The 20,405-nt window shown below is 39.5% G+C and overlaps 3 protein-coding genes across 4 annotated transcripts; 1 reads left to right on the top strand and 2 right to left on the bottom strand.

The window, feature by feature from the left end:
* Positions 1-1,391: 1,391 nt before the first annotated feature.
* LOC149115755 (ATP-dependent RNA helicase DDX42-like) lies at positions 1,392-6,655 on the top strand. The gene is made up of 7 exons (XM_089285716.1): positions 1,392-1,473; positions 2,691-2,792; positions 3,560-3,633; positions 4,060-4,110; positions 4,201-4,311; positions 5,019-5,207; positions 5,622-6,655. The coding sequence occupies exons 1-7, from the start codon at positions 1,392-1,394 to the stop codon at positions 5,775-5,777; spliced, it is 765 nt and encodes a 254-aa protein (XP_089141842.1). The 3' UTR covers positions 5,778-6,655.
* A 381-nt stretch (positions 6,656-7,036) lies between these two features.
* LOC149115754 (uncharacterized) lies at positions 7,037-13,672 on the bottom strand. 2 transcript variants are annotated; one of them, XM_089285144.1, is made up of 4 exons: positions 13,335-13,672; positions 12,024-12,730; positions 9,649-10,191; positions 7,037-8,502 (listed from the first exon to the last, which is right to left on the bottom strand). In XM_089285144.1, exons 1-4 carry the CDS (start codon positions 13,535-13,537, stop codon positions 7,880-7,882), a joined length of 2,076 nt encoding a protein of 691 aa, XP_089141270.1. In that variant the 5' UTR covers positions 13,538-13,672; the 3' UTR covers positions 7,037-7,879. The 2 variants fall into 2 exon arrangements, with proteins under 2 accessions (XP_089141270.1, XP_089141269.1); XM_089285143.1 differs by having other exon boundaries at positions 13,339-13,411.
* Positions 13,673-15,428: 1,756 nt separating this feature from the next.
* Positions 15,429-19,690, bottom strand: LOC149115753 (fibrinogen-like protein A). Its single transcript, XM_089285150.1, has 4 exons — positions 19,276-19,690; positions 18,969-19,171; positions 18,428-18,476; positions 15,429-18,062 (listed from the first exon to the last, which is right to left on the bottom strand). Exons 1-4 carry the CDS (start codon positions 19,388-19,390, stop codon positions 17,440-17,442), a joined length of 990 nt encoding a protein of 329 aa, XP_089141276.1. The 5' UTR covers positions 19,391-19,690; the 3' UTR covers positions 15,429-17,439.
* Between the last annotated feature and the right edge of the window lie 715 nt (positions 19,691-20,405).

Raw genomic sequence — 20,405 nt, 5'->3', positions numbered from 1 at the left:
TTGTTGTTTTCTTTTTTATTTCTCCACTTCATCTTGAAATACAACAGTTTAATTATCACAATAACAGTGAGAAGAAGTAGTGAAGGGCAAGCTACATGATTAAACAAATTATATGCTCTAATTACATTTAGCTCAGGATAAAAAAGGAAACTTAATACAAGAGAGAGGACAGAGAGGAAAGAGTAAATACAAAATGTAATAAGATGTTCCAATGGTTGATGCTGCAATACTGTATTTAAAACGTACCAGCGGCTCTCACGGTTGATGCTAACTTAAGTTTCTTTTCTTTTCTCCAACTTTAGCTGGCAGCGTACTTATCTTCGTAACGAAAAAGACCAACGGTGAAGAACTCGCCGGAAAACTAAAAACCAAATATTTTGAAGGTATGTCTAGTGCGCTTGCCATGTAATCTTTCCTGATTTTCTCTTGGTAGTTTCTCTTGAAAAAGATGGTTTTTTTGTCAGCTGCACAATCGTTCCTCCACAACGGTTGTATGGCGACGAGTCAACGGAACTCCAACAAAGGAGAATGCTTTTGCATGCGGAAATGAAGAACGGAATTTCTCCAGGGAACGTCCTTCGCTTTGTTAAATCCCGATCCCTCTTTAGCTGCTTTAGGGCGTCAACTACAAACAAGATTAGACAGTGTTGTCGATAACTACATCTAAAACAAGTCGATAATTATTGCTATTTTGTAGTGCTTGCTAGCGTTTACTTCATATGCCGCCGCTTTTGCGAGAAAATCCTTTTCGTACGAGCCTCTTTCAGTTAACGGGAAACTGTTACCAATGCATATGATAGCGATGTGTCTATGTCAGCGTCACTGCCACAGACTACTAAAACTTTCCGGACATCAAAATAGTTTTCCTTTTGAAAATGAATTTTGTTTCATCGACAGTAACTACGAAAAAGCTTTGGAGGTTTGTCATCGATCGCTTGCTTCACATTCTCGCTCTTTTGTTACGGGTGACTTCGTTCACAATCGAGAACTAAGGCCCTGTCCACGCAACGCCGAAGAAATTTGAAAACGGAGGTTTATTTGTACGCTTAGGCGTGCCGTCCACACTAATCTGGACCGAAAACGGAGCTTTTCGAAAACCCTGTTCAAATCGGAGGAATTTGTAAACGCTGGCTTTGCGTCGTAGTATGGACGGAAAACATTTCGAAAACGGAGCTTTTCGAAAACGATGACGTCACGATCTTCATTTGATTTCCCTGCCCGAGTTTTTCTCAAACACAAATCCAATATGGCTGGTGACTGTTGGGTTTTCAAATTTCTCCGGCGTAGCGTGGACTGGGCCTAACTGAATGAAAGCGTTCATTTCCGTAGTCTGTAATGTTTCTTACTGGTGATTAATGTCGCTGTTTTTAGTGGTTTTGCTGCATGGAGACATGGACCAGTTCGAGAGAAACAAAGTTATCAACGCGTTCAAGAAACAGGAGATTCCCATTTTGGTAGCCACTGATGTGGCAGGTAAGGAACAATCAATTCTTTGTGTTTTTGTAGGTAGAGGAAATGTCTCAGCGCCGAGTGGTTCAGGCGCCGGATTAATCTGAAATCCGGAGGTCCGTGTTGAAGTCCCATCTGACCACTGTACATGTTCACCCCAAAGTCTGGTTGTTCGAAGGCCGGTTGACGCGAGCCCAGGATTTAAAGTTGACCGAAGAATTAGTTTTCCTTGTGTAAAAATGTTTTTCACTGCCTATGTTTTGTGAAGTTTGAGATTATTCCAACTCAAGACTAAATGACAAACAATATAAACAGAAAACCTCTACGAAAAGTTACAAAAATGAAATCCAAATTCTCGCTACTCCTGGGTTAGCTTAATCGGGCTTTGAACAACCCGGCCCAGGGTCCGTTTCTTGAAAGCCCTGGAAACTTTTCGGGCCTGGAAAGCCATTCTTAGTTAATCTGTATCTGAAAAACAGAGAGGTGTACACGCCTGAAACTTCTTGTACGAAGAGAACCTCTGTTGATATTAATGATAGTGCTATGTGAATAAAACAGCTCTGTAATCATAAGGTTTGAGATTTTGCTACGGCTTTCCGGTTGCGAAAGCTTTTCGGGACCTTCGAGAAACGGGCCCCTGGACGCTATCCATTGGCGCAAAAGTGACGAAATGTCGAAAACGTTACGAGGGAAATGATGCGGAACTTTCCCGGGACATTAGTGCCGATGTCCAATGCCGAGCCAACGTCTTCACCTCCTGCCGGTTAGGGATTGTTGAGCTTGTTATGGTTAATTTGTAATACTTGTTTCTAATGTTTTTATATTCCCTCCATCATCACTTACCGAGGGTAAATAAAGGTCTAAAATAGAGCAATGAACCAATCAAAGCTCATCGCAAGAACACAGCCGACACAAAGCGTGGGAAAAAAAAGCGCAGGAAAAGCTGCTTACGCCATAAGTCATAGTTGGCTTACGTTTCGCACGTGATTGGGTTAAAAAGTAGGCTCTGATTGGCTTATCATGATTGATCCTTTTTTAAACCAATCAGAGAAGAGCTCGGGTGACGCTGAACTCAGCAAGTTGACCGTCTATTCAAAATCTTTTTCAGAAAGTTGAGCGTTTGTGCTCTCACGTAACAACAACAACAACAACTTTATTTGTACTCCACATAGAGATTAGAATTTAGCTAAACAAAAGTGAAAATAAGAACGAGTAAACGTGTTAATATTATCCCTTCAAAGCACGTGGCTTGGACATCCCGTCAATCAGAACCGTCGTAACTTATGACGTTGCACGCGAAATTCACACACACACGCATAGGATTGGTCGAACTGGAAGAGCAGGTAAGCTTTCATTGCAGTCGCCTTCGTTCATATTACTGCTCTTCAAGACCGTTTTAGATTGTACTCGATAACTATTTAACCAATAGATTACATGTTGCCTTGTGTCTGTTCTGTAAGGGTGCGTTCCTTTGGGGTGATCTTGATCAGGATCAGTGATCCAAGATCACTCGGATCATGGTGCATAAAAAGAACCGATGAATCCGTGACCAGAGTTCGTTTCCTTTGATGCACCATCTTGGATCACTGATCCTGATCCAGATAACCCCAAAGGAACGCACCCTAAGAAATCACAAATGACGTCAAAATGTGGTAAGAAAACTAAAGAGCCATTAGGCGTGTGTGTCAGTAATGTTCTTACTACATTTTGACGTGTTCTGTGATCTATTACTGAACGGACGCACGGCAACATGAAATCCATCTTTTTTATACAGTAAAGAAACAAAAATTGTCAATGACCTCATCTATACGTCTGTCCTCCAATAGATCATAAGTAAGAACCAATCGCAATACGAGAGATTATTCGACTTACATAATGACGAGGAGTGGGTTACAGAGGTTTTGCACGGCAGCCATGTTGCATGGTAGGAACAATGAAAATGTTTTGCATTAGAAAGAACATTTTTGTCCCATAGGAAAAGGAATCTATTGTTCCTGTCATGCAACATGGCTGCCGTGCAAAACCTCTATAGACAATTTTTCTTGCGGTTTTGTTTTGTTTGATAATGAACGGGGCGATTTGAGACCATGTTTTTGTTCTCTTTGTACAGGCGAAAAGGGTGTGGCATACACGCTCCTTACGTTTGCGGACCAAAACTTTTCAGGAGATCTGGTGCGGAATTTGGTGAGTTGTAAAGTTTGCTTTGGTGTTTAAAGGGTAACGGAATCAGATATTTGATTGGCGACGAAGAGGAAACTCTCTCCCTATATAAGTTCCTTGACTCCAGAAGCAGGTTTTTGCAAGCCCAGTTACGCTAATATGAGGACTTAATAAATTGTTTGAAGAAAATCTTACTTGAGAAATCGAAGTTTTCGTTATACTCGCTAATGGGAGGTGTTGAGACAACTCGTGCATCTTCCAATACCGCAATTTGCAATTTTATTGTGAGAGGTTGGAATGGAGTATGGAGGTAAACTGCAGGTGTTTGCAACGCGCGCGAAACGTGTGTTCGAGAGAGTTCCACGCGGTTCGTGCGCGTTGTATAACTTATATTGTGTATCCGTGGATTTTCCTTTTTTTGAGGGCTAGTTTTCATTTTTTCCTCCTCAGGAAGGTGCCAATCAAGTGGTCCCTGAAGCTTTGATGGACATGGCTATGAAGGTATGAAGACCTTTTCACTATCTTTGGATATGTTTACTCCGAGAGTTCTAAAGCTTTGTGTCTGTGTGACTGTCTCATTCTCATTCACAGAACGCCTGGTTCCGGAAGTCGCGTTTCCGTCACGGCAAAGGAAAAGCCAGCGGAAGAGAGGGAAGACCACGCATGCGTGAAAGACCCGGCCTGGGAATGCAGGCATCGACGGTAAACTGCTTTTGTTAGATAAATGGATATTACGATACTTGTTTTGTTATAAAGTTGCGGTCAATGAGAAGGTTAATCATTTATACCCTCATCGGCGGTTGATTTACTTTATTACACGACTAAGCTGGGTTAGAGAGTTAATAACTCAATAAAATCAACCAATAAGATTGCTTCATTGCTGGGCCAACATTTTTCAAGTATTGTACCAGGCTATGTCCTGAAAGATCTCGCGTGCTCAGGGTGAACTGAAACCAATCAGAACGGTGCTAATATATTTTCAGCCAATAAGGAGCTTAACTGAAACCAATTGCGACTCGAGCGTGCGCATTTTCCCGCGCTAAGCACGACTAGCACGTTTATGTTACGAGCTCTGATTGGTTCACTGCGTTGGTTCTCGGATGTGGCCACAGCTTTGGTTTTGGTTGACTACAGTCCTTTAAACCGTTTTGCAGACACCTCATTTGCTTTAAGTTAAAAGTTTTTCCATTAAGAAAGGACAATTTTCAAATTCCATATGCACGAATGTTCACAAGGAGTGATGTAGAGTTTTTTTTCAGCACTTTGGCGTCTCTGCTTTGGGCGATATTCCCTCGAGACAACTGAGAATTCAGTTGGATCTAAGCCACGCAACTACGAATAGAAAGTTATCAGTGAGTTTCTAGAGAACAGAAAAGTTAAGGATTTTCTTGTTTTTTTTTTTTCCACAGGACAACCATGTTGGTGATGACAGAGGAGCACAGCATTCCCACTCAGATTCAACTTATCCGCAATGGTCTTCCGTGTCATCGTCTTCCTCCAAGTCTTCATTTTGTCCGCCATCTTCCTCAGCGTCAGGCGGAGTGTTCGGTTCTACAGCAAGGAACGATCGAACATCAGCTCTCAAAGCCGCCTTCCAGGTACTTATTTTCCATCCCTCCATTCTTAGTGCGTTAGGAAACGTTACGTGATGTCATTTAAAAGTTGGTAAGTTACGTTACTTCAATATGACAAAGACAAGATCACGATACCGTCACGCTACTATTACGCTAGCTTAAGGTTGATACGTCACGGACGACGCCTCTTTAAAAGATCAAACCAAACTTATATTTTTTCAAGTCCATCGCACATAATTTGTCTAAATTGCATTTCTTTTTTTCCGTCGTTGTTTCTTTCGAGTTTATTTCTTGCCCATCCCCTCTAGCAAACTGTTAACTTTGAAATGACATTGATAATAGTAAACTGTGACATACCGTCACGTAGATGAACTAAGTCACGTTTATGGCAGCTTCTGTCACGCTTCAGTCACGTTTTGTAATACTCTCGTTCACCAGGCGCAGTACAAGTCTCACTTCTGCGCCGCCGCCTCCTCCACCTCCAACACGTGGGACGCCAGAAGTCATCACAGCACTGCCAAACCTCCCGACAGGCCTAAAGCGCCCAAACCACCAAAACCGCCCGTCAAAAAATCACGCTGGGATCCAGTCTAGTGAAAATCGCGGGGGTACATCCAGAGCAGACGGACCTTAAAAATCCATCGCTTTTCCTATGACATGAATAGCTGTATCTTCGTCGTTGCTCCTCGGAGAACAATTGTTACAATGAGAAAGTTTTAACATTTGTGTTGTCCTAGACGTGGTTCTATTTGAGCAAAAAATGAAGTTGACTTGTTACTCGCATGTTACTACTGTTGGCATTGTAGAGAAAAGCTGAACTAGGCAGAATTTGTTCTCAACCAATATAGTTACCTGGTTTGTAGGACTTTTAAAGCTTGCAGTGACAAAAAGGACGAGTACATCAACAAAATAAAACGCAAAGAAGGCGAAATAAAAATAAAAAACAACAGAATTATTAAGAGTTTCCGGACCCTTCTCCTCACGTCTGAGCCAGAGGTGTATGGGCGAACATTTAGGACTACGAAAACCAGCGGCTTGATAGAAGATGACCATTACATACTCATGGTTAGCACCCGCTTTGAAAACTCCAAGAAAAATATTCATACCCTTTGAAAGCCCTTGAAATGAAGAAAAATCCTTGAATTTTTACCAGCAGCAGTCTTCAAATGCCCTGAGACTACAGCCGGGATAAACTAGCAAGGCTAACATAGATAAGGGAATAACAATACTTTATTTATATACCAACTAAGTTAAGAAAACATTTTAGTCTCAAAAAGTTAATTCCGATGACTCTAACAGTGCAAGTAATCCTGCACGTCCTCAATGGGATTTTTAGCACTCTGTATTTTATCTCCCTCAATCTAAACAAATTTCGCTTGATATTTTGAGGGAACTCAGTCTGTAAAAATTGCTGAATTGTCCTTGAAAATCCCGGAGTAAAAGGTTTGACGTCTGTTTGAACCATACATACATGTTGGACTGTAGGTTTTGGCCACGTACCTAATGTAAAGAACTCTGGACAGCACAGGCTTCCTATCGAGGGCATTAGCGATATCATTGTACCCTATTGTCTTCATGCTAAGACTCTTGCTAATAATTCACCTTGGTTTGTGGACAGGCGATGGCAGTTCGCCTTGAAGCGTAAAACGTAACGAAACGTAGCCAGCTTTCTCAATCGCGGCAAGAAGAAAGAAATTAATAGTGAATTTACGATTTGCGGACGACGAAGACAACTACGAGTACAGATACTGGACGGGGAGACTTGGGACTAATTGCTGTACGCAAGGTCAATTTATTTTCCCTTCCTTTGATCTTCATTTTCCATTTAGGTCACAATTTTAGGCTAGATTAACTTATTTTAGGAGGCTTGCATTTTATTTTGATAACAAGAAACTACAGTTTGGCTTCTAAATTTTGTTCCCGTTTTTTTTTTTTGTTTGTTTCAGCCACCTCCTTCTTGCCACCAGATAACCCGGCATGAAGCGAATTTACTTCCTCCCCACGGCCACCACCCTGTCTACCTTGCCTGCCCCCTCCCCTTGCGCCCTTGCCACACACCGCCGGGACGAGAAAAGGAAGGCGTGATTCAACACCAGCTATCACTTGGTTAGCAAATTTATTAGCAACGGGTAACATATACCAGAAAATCATCGCCTTTTCAAGAAAGGTTCAAAAACTTTAATTCAATATTGCAAACTGGTGGTTTTTCGTTCATTTTTTGGAAGAAAAATTACAAGAACTCCGACCGTTTCCTTAATGATTAAATCGACTAATTATTAAAATTCTTATAAGTAGTTTTTTTGGAAACACATTTCAGAATAAAAACTAGCGGTAAAAAACGACGTTTCGATCTCCCTGAGATTATTTTCAAGTTATAGAAAAAGGGAATGAAATATACATATATAAGTACAAATCAGGGCGTGAGAATGCTGTGATAAGCGACCATGGCTAATACTAGGAAAACATTTGTTATAATAAAGGCTGAAAAAGTTATAGTTTCTGACTTAAAGTCAATGATTGTAAAGGAAACTATTTTTATCTTTATAAGAATTCCAATTCAAGAACTCCACTTAACTTGATGAAACAACTACGAATCATTGTTTGTTATCGATCAATTACTGTTAGCTGTGGTAAGCGAAGATCAAATGTTGGCATTTACGTCACTAACAGGATTAAACCTGTTACTGGTATTATTTCTACGATGACGGCCTCAGTTTCATTTCAGTGAATTTGAGTGAAAGAGAACCTCTGAAGTGGTGCCACCTGGCTCCTCGGCCATCACGTTTATCTCCCAGGTATTGTCCGTTTAGATTGGAGGCGTAGCAAGCGTTGTACCACCAGGCGCCTCTATTATTTTCAGCACAGTTGTTACTCCATCTGTCATTATCTCTGTCTTTTGTGGTAAACGCCATGTTATTATGATATGCTAACGAATCTCCCGCTGTACCTGAATATGAACCCACTTCAAGTCGATACTGCGCCTGCTCATCACCAATGTTAAACTTGCCATATTTGGCGTACACTTTAACCCCGTTCCAGTCCTCCAGCTCCACTCGTAGAGAGCTCGGTCTAGAGGCTGTCAGTCGGTGTATCTTGTCGTTTCCTAACCAGAACTCAGCAGTCAGCTGACCAAAGCCTGCTTTGTAGTCGTTCCATCCCCGATAGAAGTCTACCGAGCCATCTTGTCTTCTCTGAAAGACGGTCCAGCCTCCACCGTCAGTGCGCATGTCACAGTAGACAGTAAAGTGTCCTCTGCCGTCTGGGTTGACAGAGTACAATCCACTTTGAGTATGGCCTGATTTTAGCAGATCAGAACAATCTAAGAAGAGAGAAACGAGGTCAATTAATTAAATCTCTTTTTGTATTGGTTTAATTTAGCGCTATAAGAATTGGTCAATTGCTTTGGCTTACAAACATAAAAATAAAGTATATATAAAGAAAAAATATTAAAAATAAAAAAAAAGATCACCAAAAGCGAAAACAAGGAACTGAACAAACAAACAAACAAACAAGTAAACTTGTAAGGGCCCTTTCAAATGTTTCCTCTGGTTCTCTTCAAACGAAAGCGGTCAATTCCCAAGATTTTTCGTTGAAGAGAGATTCAGTCGTGAGAAGTTACGGTTATAGAGTACATTGCAAGCTGCATTTCAGAACTGTTTTTGTCACAGTGTAAAAGTGTTATTTGTTTGTCACAGTGACTTCTGACTGACAGCCCCTATTCTCCTTCATGACCTGAGAAATATAGCCTCCCAACACAGACCCTGTCTACAAGTTTTTCAAATCCGGATTCGTTTCTTTTTTTCACTTTTCACGCAACATGTGAAGAAAACATCTTTCTCGCTAGTAAAAACTCTCAATCATTAAAAGAACAGTCCAAATAAGACATAAACTATTTGTATAAGGATAAACTGCTTTTTATCCTACGAAGCTTGGGAGTTAAATATTTTGGGACTGCTCCTTAAAACTCCGTAAAATAATGGTCGTTAGACTGGAGGATTAAAACTGTGACATATCGATTTCTAGTCCAACGTGTTGTCCGCTCAACCACGCTTCCTTGTTCAATGGAAAATTAGCAACAAACTCACAAATAAATAAACAAGCTGTTCTAGCTGATCATGTCAGTTTTTGTTGGTCGATAAAAGATGTCGAACTCCGGCCAGGAAATTAATTTTTTTTCTCACAAGTTTAATATTTCCGTCCACATATTGCCTGTACCTTTTCCTTCAATCACTTTAACGTTACTTATATTCTTGATATGAAACACTCCTAAACTTGCCGCCCTACAAATAAAGATCCCTGTAAATTAACTACTTGAGATATACGCGTAATACAACGCCTTTGTTACAACTTCCAATGCAGTTTATAAGTAATCTTTATTAAGACTATGGACTAAAGCTGATTAGTATTGTTTCTGTAGAAGAAAGCTAGTATTTTAACATTGCTTTGCTCATATAAAACTACTTACCTCTTGCTTTAACTTCAACATAACTTATTGCTTCAATATGAAAGACTCCTGAGCTTGTAGCCACACAAATATAGATCCCAGCATCGTCTTCTCTCAGATCTCTTATGATAAGCGCATCGTTCCTCTTGTCACTCCTTCCCGTGGGCAGTGCTTCTCCTTGTCTTTTCCAGCTAATGAGTGGTCGTGGATCACCAGTAGCGCTGCAGTTTAACGTCAAAGTGTCGCCGGTAACAGGAAACACCTTTTCAGGTGGCTTAATGGTAAACACAGGAAGGGAAACCACAACTAGTTGAGTTTTCTTTTCAACATTTCCTAAAAGGTTAACCGCTGAACAGAAGTATGCGTCAGAGTCACTTTCACGGACATCGGAAATTCGTAGGACGTTGTTTTTATATTGCACCCTCCCCTGGGGTAACTGACCAGACGACTTCCTCCAGGTGACTACTGGTGCCGGGTATCCGGTCACGTGACAGGTTGGTAGGGTGACGTCACTTCCTTCGGTGGCGAACTTAGGTCCCGGTTGAAGAGAGACTTGAGGATGAACTGCAACCAAGTAAATATCATTAAGCTTGGTATGATTTAGATTTCTTGATTTAACTCTTTTTTCAGAGGAAAAAGCCGAAATTAATGATGTGTATGGGATTATCTGCCACTAGAGAATTGGCAGGTTTTTTTTTAACTTATAGCTGAGAAACATTCAGATAAACGTCAACTGAGATGATTGAGCTTTTCTGCCTGGTTAGAGGTTTATATAGCGAACCTTTAATGTACCTGTAATTAATTAAAAATTGATAAGCCACTTATCGACAAAAACGTTTGTCTGGACTTATGGAATAGGCAGCTTTGAATGTTCTCGACAGACCTGACTGTCACCCTTTTTAAATCGAGTTCTTGTTTGTTTCTAAATCAAATTTGGAGGAGTTGTAGCATTAATGAGTAATGTTTGAAATCAAAGATCGCGAATCCAAAATAATGAATGTTTTAAAACGTGACGTCGTTTAGGCGTGATATTACATCTGTTTGAAACGTAATCATCAGTAACGTAGACATGTTCGGATTTTTAAGTGAATGGTTTTGGATATACATAGGTGTGCGTGTTTGGGTGAAAGTGGGGTGGGGTGGGGGGGAGGGGTTGGTAGGGTAAAAAAAATGCTTACCTAGTCTGAAGAACGAACGAAAAAGCCCTGGCTAAATAGGTTAAGGTTTTCGCAGGGTAGTAAAAAGTATTCAGTAAGTCTCCAAACAGTTCGAAGGCACTGGAACGTTTTAAAAAAGAATGCTACTTGACCCTGTTCTGCCTATGAGATGGACACTTTGCTAACATACCATAGGTCCCAATACAACAAAAACGAGTGAGAAGTGAAAGTTAACTGAAATTTCTCAAGGTTAACTGATAACTATGAAACAGCTCGAATTTTAGCTCGTAGCCGAGACATGGCCAAAATTGAAACTCACTGAGAATCCAGCACCACCATACAGATCCTCGAAACACTCTTAGTATAGTGTTTGTTCAAGTAAACTAAGATGCAAGCGAGAGAGCATTGTAAGACTCTACTCTAGAAAGAAACATTGTCCTTGAAACACTTGTTATGATTGTTCAGTTTTGCGGTATTCTCTTTTTTTTTTTACTACACCGTAGCATAAAAGGCTTCAACGAGTCCGCAGTGTAGAAATCTACGTAAACATTAATCAAAGTTATAGAAAAATATCTAAGTATCTGCGCTACGGGTTGAAGGCGTTGCTCCCAGCCGTCAATCTAATCTCCGTGATTTGTGGTGTCTTATTTGTCATTTCGATTAATTCGCTTAGGTTAGTACAGAACTGAAAATTGTAGCTGTTTCCAAGGAAAAACCAACGCTACATTCGTGTTAATTTAACCCTATAAAAACAAAGAGGGCGCTTTGTGGTTTTCAAACTGAAAATTGAACTTTGGCATACCCAACAATGACAAACGTGATCTGTAAAAGATGCATTGTATAGCAATGTATTTTACTGGAAAGCTAATTTCAGCAATTAAAATAACTAGAAACTCACCATTTACTGCTAATCCCACCACTTCCTGTGAATTGCCCAGGATTTTTGTTGCTGAACACTAATAAACGCCTGAGTCACTTTGTTGTGTCTTGTTGTTATTTCGGGTCATTCAATTAGGTTAGTGCACAACTGAAGATTGTAGCGGTTTCCAAGGAAAACCAGCGCTACATTCGTGTTAATTTAACTCTAAAAAAGCAAAAAGGGCCTTTTGTGTTTTTCAAACTGAAATTTGAACTGTTGGTCTTCCCACAATGATAAACGCGATTTGTAAAAACTGCATCGTGTAGCAATGTATTTCACTGAAAAGCTTATTTCAGCATTCAAAATAACCAGAAACTTACCATTTACTGTTAATCGCACCACTTCCTGTGAATTCCCCAGGATGTTTGTCGCTGAGCACCGATAAACGCCTGAGTCACTTCCGATCACCTTCTTTAACTCCAACTTTCCTCCTGAAACCGCTGATTGAGTTATTTTTGATTGATTTCCCAGTTTACCCCACGATACCGTAGGCTCAGGATTACCGCTGGCTAAACACTGAAACGAGGCTGTTCCACCTTCGTTCACTGTCAACGTCACAGGAGAAACAACAACAGCAGGTGATGATATCGATTCACCGGGCTCGCCTTTAGTTCCCGGCATGCCTGCGGGTCCCATGTCTCCTTTCTCTCCTTTGTTTCCAGTCTCTCCCTGTAGTCCTACAGGTCCCATAAGACCTTGCTTGCCGCTCTTTCCTGGCGATCCCATAATACCTTGATCTCCCTTTTTTCCAGTCTTTCCTTTCTGTCCTCTTCGTCCCCGGGCTCCTTTGTGTCCTCTGGGTCCAGGTAGACCGGGAGGGCCTGGGGGACCTGAAGAGCACGTGACATTCTTTGACTGACAGAGATGCAGTCTCCCCTCTGATAAAAGTTTGCTGATTTTCACCATCGTTTCTGCTGTGTGTTTAGCTTCTGTGAAGTTCTTAATTGAGTCAAGTTGACGGCTGTGTCTGTGGAGTTTAGACCCGGGTTTAGAGGATGGACTTTTAATTTTGGGAAGAAAGGAAAATCTATTTGAATGGAAAAGACAGAAAGACTACTATATGCAAAGCATTTATAACGAACTTAACTTTAGGTTAAGGACAAGGATTTTTAAGTGTCTGTGATGCCATTATCGCCGCAGGCTAGCGTAAAGTTTTCAATACTAGCTTCACGAAATGACTGAAACGGAAATACTTGACGTCTCCTTCAATAGAGGCTAAAAAAAGTATTTGGAGCATCAGTAGACAACGTATCCTTTGCTCATTTCCTGATGCAAAAACTGTCAAAAAAATTACTCCATTGGTGTGCCAAGTTTCATCAAAGTGAAAAAGTGAAGGGACTTGTTCCTTATCATTGCGTTAGTCTTGGCTAAAGAAAAATGCGTCTGAATCAAGAATCATTATTTTCATGTGAAATTGGCTGCAGTAGATTAAAGAAAACCTTGACCCGCTAACCTTCAGTTCAGACATTGCGTCTGAACAGCACAAACGGACATGTAGAAACACGTTTATTTTCGACTTGCTTTTAACTCACAGACGTTACACAGTATATGCAATTGAAACAAGCTTTGGTTTTGATAATTGTATTTTATGATTCTAACAACTTGTCAACTCTAGCTGGTATCAGAAAAACTTACCAAGAACATTCTTGATTATCTTCATGTCTGCGTCGTTTGGCGGCGACTTGGCCTCCGCAACACTTTCAAGGTCGTTTATTCTTTTCTTTTGCTCGTGTAGTTCCAGCTCAACTCTTAAAAAGCCGGCGCAGTAAAACACAATGGAGAGAACAGAAATAATAGAAGCAAAGGAAGGCATACTTTGCTCTTGAACAGCCATGATTTCGGCGATATCAATCCGTAATTCCACAACGTTAGTGGAATACAAACTGCTTCAGCTGGTTACGTGATACTGAGATCACGAGTTTGGGTAACTTGCCAAATGGTCTGCTGTTGATGTCATGCGAGACAAAGCTGTGAACGGTGTGTTGTCAGCAATTTTAAAACAATGCATAGATAGGTCTGCAAGGCATGCATGATTAAAATACTGGCCACACGTGGAAAAGTAAAGCCCTGCAAGTAAGAGCGGAAATGTAACTAAGTTTTGCAGGGAAATCGCTTTTTTTTTTCGGATATATATCAAACCATTTTAGGCGTAGGTGAAAGAGTTTTACTATTAAAAGTAATTTATTAGTTATATTTCTTAGGACATAACTGACAGTGAAACTAAATTTACCAGATAGTAAGATTTTTGAGGTATATTTGATGCTTTTGACGTATCATGTGACACGTCGCGTGAAGTTAAGCGGAAATAACCAATATTTGACGAATTGATTTCGGTTTTTAGAAAGATCATCCAACAAAAACGAGCTAATAAGCCTTTTAGATGCAGGTCAATTATTTCCATCTTCCCACGTTTGAAATGATCGTTCCAGGTTTCGCAGAAAATTTATAAGGTTAAACGTCATTTTTTTTCAGAAAATTGGACTTTTGATCATTTATATTTCCCCGCAAGGAAGAAATCAAAGAGGACAATTAGCTACAATTCCAAACATCGGTAGCAATGTAGATAATTTAAATTTCATAAAAGACGCTCATTTATTGATCAATATAAGTAAAATTCGCCATCAAGTCGCCGATCTAAAAAAAAAAAATAACAAAATGATCACGTAACACGTCACGTGATAACATATATTCGAAATAATAGTTAAGGCAAAGAACGACGCCCAGTTTTATAATCAGGGAAAATTTCAGGTTGATTAAATAAGTATAACCAAAGATACAGCTGCACAACCATAATTAATTACCTTTCACTTTTCTGACTCTGGCTTTAAACTGCTTGGGATTCTGTGAGTTAATCACAGACTTACATTTTTTGGCTTCCGTTTGTGAGAGTGTTTGTTCAAACGTTGCGTTGATTTATTCTAAAAGATCTAAAAAGCCTAACCCCCCTCGAGAGAACAGCTAAGCTGCAGAAAATAAAAAAGCCATACAAAAAAAAAAACATTGATTTAAGGGTGAATTTCGATACCGTGATTAAAGCTCTAACATGGCGCCGGAAATTAGGGAAATTAAGGAAAATATTGTTTATGTTGTTTAGTGCCTCAATCTTTATTTGATTTCTTAATAACGTTTTGTTCCTCTAAACCTGGGAGCCACGTTAGAATTTTTATATTTCAAAATTGGCCTGTTAATATTTTGTGAATTCATTTAATTCTTCGACTCGGTTGTGTGATTCTTATGGTATCGTCTTATCAACATATTTCTTCGAACATTAGTTTTTCACATACTTGTGCAATCAGAGACAAAGGAGGGGACATTTGTTCCTCGTGGGGTGGTTGGTGTAGCCAAATGGGACGTGCAAAAATAACCTACACTTCCCCGTTGAATGTCCTTTTACCTTGGTACCCAGTGCCGCGTTTTTGGTCCATAATATGTTTCACATGTAAATGGCGGCAATTTCAAATTGTTATTTGATTATAGGGACTTAAGTAATTCCATAAAGAAACAAAGTATGTGTACTTTTATTTTACAGAAACGAAGAAATTCGAGGCAAAATGGCAGTAGCAACAGTTTTGGCGGTAAGACTCGAGTAATTTCCGAGGTGAATCTAACGCTGGACCTTCTGCCTGCCAACCTTGGACATGTATAATGCACATAAGGATATATCGACTAAAAAGCGCTCAAAGTTCTTAGAAAAGCAGCGTGACGATGGAAAGCAACACCAGGTATTGTTGGACGAACTTTATTTCGCGATTGCGAGATTATTTATCAGCAGGAAATATTAGTTCTAAATTGTATACAAACTCGTACATACATTTTCAAAATGTCATTAATATACAAATATATGCTTGGGTTACTTCTCAAAGGAGAAGGGCTGTTAACGGACACTCTTTTGTAGAGTGTTCAGTTCTAATCTGTGATCGCATATCGTAAATGGCCTTTGTATCAATATCTTCTGTGTATTAAACAATTGCAAAATGTAGACTACGAGTAGTCTCTCTCTCGCTCAGTCCATGGTGCCCGGGCGTGGCACGAAAGAATGAAAGTATGGCCGCGTGAAATCTTTGGGCGAGAAGCGCACGAAAGGAGCTAGGGACTATCAACAAATTCCCCAGGATTTTGCCCAGCGATTCACTTCTTGAGGATAATTTACAGTCTTGCTTGACGGACTAAGCGAAAGAGGGACTACTTGTAGTCTATGCAAAATGCAATTTAGTCAGTAAACATCTAAAACAATTCGTTTTGATCGGATTTGGATCGTTCAATTCAAGGGACAGCTCTCCAGCTGATACATTGTACATCGTGTTCTATTACGTACTTCCTGGAGTTTGCTGCATGTATAAACTTGTTTCATTATCTTGAACATTGACGAAAAAATTCTAAGAAGATGTTAACCCTTGTGAAAGCAAGGGAAAGAAGAAACGAAGGCTAAAATATCCACAATTTCCGACCAGAGCAGCAATTTTGATTTCTTGACATTCTGCCACAAAATCAAATTTGATCAGTGATCTGTAATCTACTTTGTTCCTTTTAATCGTGCACTTCCTTCTGAAAATACTTGTTAATATTTTTGCTCTATAAAATCTTAAATTTATCCCACGTTTTAAATATATTTGATTAACATAATTTTACTTAGTCCAATAGAATCTCAAAATAGCTCACCCGCCGCCAAATTACTTTAATTCCAACAGTTTAATTTTCACGCTCTAACATTGAACAGTTGGATTAGCGATGATCCGCGGCCGGTTAAAGTAAAATACATGCAGCGATCTCTCAGCTGTCAGTTAAAATGAAGCCCATTTTTCAGCTCAGGAAATCTTGCAGATCTCAAAAAGAGTCAGTTTTCATCTGACAGTCAAAAAGTTGACAAAAATTCTCAATTCTCTAGCCATCAGTTTAACCCACAGACTCTCCTAAATAGATGCCAATTTTAGTTTATTCTCTCGATCCATCCTGCACGACCAAGAAAAAGATCGAGTGGAATAAAGAGAAACTACAGTAGGCTGAACTTAAATCTAACGAGTCCACAGATCATTGAAGCGTAAACTGACATTAATTGGAGCGATTTTAACATGAGTGTACATTAAGGAGTGTTAATCAAAGGATAGCGACAAGAGGTGAGTAAAAGCTAGCGCTCTACGACAGATATCGGGTAACCCAAGATCAGGCCTTGTTTTGCCCTCTCCCCCCCATAGGCTCCCCTTCACCATCGCAAAGAGAAAAGCAACGCCTGGTTGCAGAAAAGTTATAAACAACGGGTAATATTTAAACCAGAAAAGTCATTTTCTTTACCAAAGAAAGGATCTCAACTTTCAGTCAATCTCGCACAACCGCGGTTTCTAGCTCATCATGTCAGTTATTGTAAAGGAAACCTCTCTTTTAAAATATAAAATTACAAGGATTCCATTCACGCCAGTTAATTTATTTAAATCTGGCGACTAATTATTGAAAGCTGTGAGAAGTGACCATGGCTAATGTTAGAACATCTTTTCCTATGGCAACTGCTGTGAAAATCATACTTTTTGTCTTAAAATCAATGATTTTAAAGGAAGCTTTTCATAATAAATTCCAAAAACTAGCTTTATAAGAATCACTAATGAACGTCACTTAAGTTCAGTGAAATAACTACTTATTATTGATAACGATCGATCAATTATTGTAAGCTGTGATGAGCGAAGATCAGATGTTCGTATTTAAGATTTAAATATCTAAGATTTAAACTAGCTACTGGTATTCTTTCTACGATGACGGCCTCAGTTTCATTTCAGTGAATTTGAGTGAAAGAGAACTTCTCAAGTGGTACCACCTGAGACCACGGCTATCACGTTTATCTCCCAGGTATTGTCCGTTTAGATTGGAGTAGTAGCAATGGTTGTACCACCAGGCGCCTGTAAAGCGTACAGCACAGTTGGTACTATGTCTGTCGTTATCTCTGTCTTTTGTAGTAAACGCCATGTTATTATGATATGCTAACGAATCTCCCGCTGTACCTGAAAATGAACCCACTTCAAGTCGATACTGCGCCTGCTCATCACTAATGTTGAACTTGCCATATTTAGCGTACACTTTAGCTCCGTTCCAGTCCTCCAACTCCACTCGTAGAGAGCTCGGTCTAGAGGCCGTCAGTCGGTGGATCTTGTCGTTTCCTAACCAGAACTCCGCAGTCAGCTGACCAAAGCCTGCTTTGTAGTCGTTCCATCCCCGATAGAAGTCTACCGAGCCATCTTGTCTTCTCTGAAAGACGGTCCAGCCTCCACCGTCAGTGAGCATGTCACAGTAGACAGTAAAGTGTCCTCTACCGTCTGGATTGACAAGGTACTCTCCACTCTGAGTATGTCCTGAGTTAAGCAGATCTAAGCAATCTGTTGAAAACAAAATATTTTCGAAACATTTCATGACTAAAACAAAACGTTCTCTCGAGTCGTGTATGTATTTATTGAACGACTTCACACGGGCTTTAAAAAGAATTGTTCATTAATTATGTCAAAACACTGTGTCTATCCAGTCGCGCTCCCTGTCGCCATACAGCGCTTTCGACCTCAGACTAAATCTCCTTTGAGGCCAGTTAACATGTTTTTCAATAATGTTTTAAACAAACTGAAAAAAAAAAAAAAGAATTCAACGTTTGAAGTCACTGCGATACTTTCAACCCGCCACCCTCCCCTCTCGATTGTTAACCAAGTAACCTACAATATCTGTTTTCCCTGGTAACCCGGACGACACTGACCTCTCTTTGTTGGTCCATTGCGATCACGAGACACATCCACGCAGGAGACCTAGGTTAGGTTGAGACAATTAAAAGAGTTATCTAAATGCTAATTATTTAGCTGCAACAGTCAAAACAATATCTCTAGTTCCTTAGAGGGTTTCGTGGCTCTGAACTCGCTCCACAGAATTATTTTTAAATTTCTCAAAACGTTATATATTAACATGTTCTGCAAAAAAACAAAAAACAAAACAAAACAAAACAAAACAAAACAAAAAACAAAAAACAAAAAACAGACAAACAAACAAAGGGGTAGCCAAACTCAATTTTTGAGATTTAAGAACTGAAAGCTAAAATGCAAGGTGTCGTTGACTGGTTTGACTGTTACTATAGTACGGTATTATGCCACGAGCACAACATGCAACTTGTTTATCGACGATTGAGCAATTCTGTGATACTAATATTACAACATCACTTGATAAAGAGTGATAGATTGATCCGTATAATTGATGGAAAATGCTGGAAACTATCGCCAGCCACCTTAAGAGAGAAAAAAACTGACCTGTACAGAGCCATAATAAGTAGATCCTCTCCTCCATTGAAAATCTTCCAACTTCATTTGTCGTGTTTCGCTGTTAAACTCGCATTTGCCATGGGGATGAACGTTAAAAGACTTGCAACTGTTATTTCCAATGCATTTCAACTGACATTCAAACTCGTCCACAACTACAGCCGTCTTCATGACGTGACCAATTAAAGCATGGTCTGAAAACAATAGAAAAATGAAAGTTTTATTGATGTAAAATTTCCTACGAGGAGATCTAAACAAAACTTCTTTAATTCACTCTAGTTGCTATGAGTTTACTTACCGAGTTGAGTTTCAAAAACACTACCACAAAGGTCTTTGTTCGCTGCCACAAATAACACAACCAGGAAAATGTTAAGAGTGATCATCACCAGCTGAGTTAGGCAGAGAGTGGCCATTAGTGCGGATCTCTTGTATCTTCTTGGTGTTAGGAGTGATGCTTCAGTTCCCGGGCTTCTTTGCCTCTGGATACGTGACTATAGAGCGCTGTCTGTCTTATAGCTAACAGGCTGTCAGTAATTCTTCACAGTGACTGACGTAAGGTTCTGTTTACCATATAATACTACAGACGCAATTAGACAGATCTGGCCGGCTATAAGGTGACGGATATTTCCGCCGTACAATTTTCAGGAAATATTAAAAGAAAAAAAAAAAAATAGCAAAGCCAGCACAACGTAGAATTTAACTTGATTTAATACAATATTTTGGCTAGCCACTGCTACACTCCTTCTGTCATATAGGAAAATAACACAATGTGTCATATATACGCACCTGTTTTTTTAAGGGCAGGGATTGCGAAATACAGTGTAATATATACGTAGGATAAGTTGACAGGCCATTAAGGACATTCAAGCCAAAAGGCTCAATTCTTTTAGCTTGGTTAATTTGAGTGGTTTTCCTGGTTTAACGATGGAGTGACTAAAGAAAACTTTATTTTTCCAGTAGGAATTAGTTGCATGCTCCTGACTATCTTTTCTTATTAAAACAAAAAGACATGAATACTTGGGGAGAATATACATGTCAGGGTTATTGAGCGAAGCGAAAAGACAAATATTATCTATTATTAAATCAGTCATAGCTCACATCTGTTTTGATATTCTGTAATAGCTTGATATATCATTCGAATTTTTTTTCTTGCTATTGTAAAATTAACGCTGATACAACTGATTTTTCCATAAAATCATTTAAAAAAAAAACAAAAGCAAAAAATCTGCTATGCTTTATCCTTTCTTTTTTTTTCTTTTATAAGCCGTAATTAGGATTAACTTAACTGATTAGCCAAATTGTAAATCTTAAATTATTTAAAACCATTAACACATCGAAGTAAGTATATTTATTTGAATTTTGTTAACCACATTTTGTCGATCGTTGCTAAACTCAAAAACGCTTTTTATAGGTGAATGACATTGAGCT

This window comes from Orbicella faveolata, unplaced genomic scaffold (genome assembly GCF_042242905.1).
Source record: "Orbicella faveolata isolate gen_17 unplaced genomic scaffold, um_ofav_v1 contig_13, whole genome shotgun sequence".
Taxonomy (NCBI): Eukaryota; Metazoa; Cnidaria; class Anthozoa; order Scleractinia; family Merulinidae; genus Orbicella; species Orbicella faveolata.
This window is presented reverse-complemented; position numbering and strand designations above follow the sequence as displayed.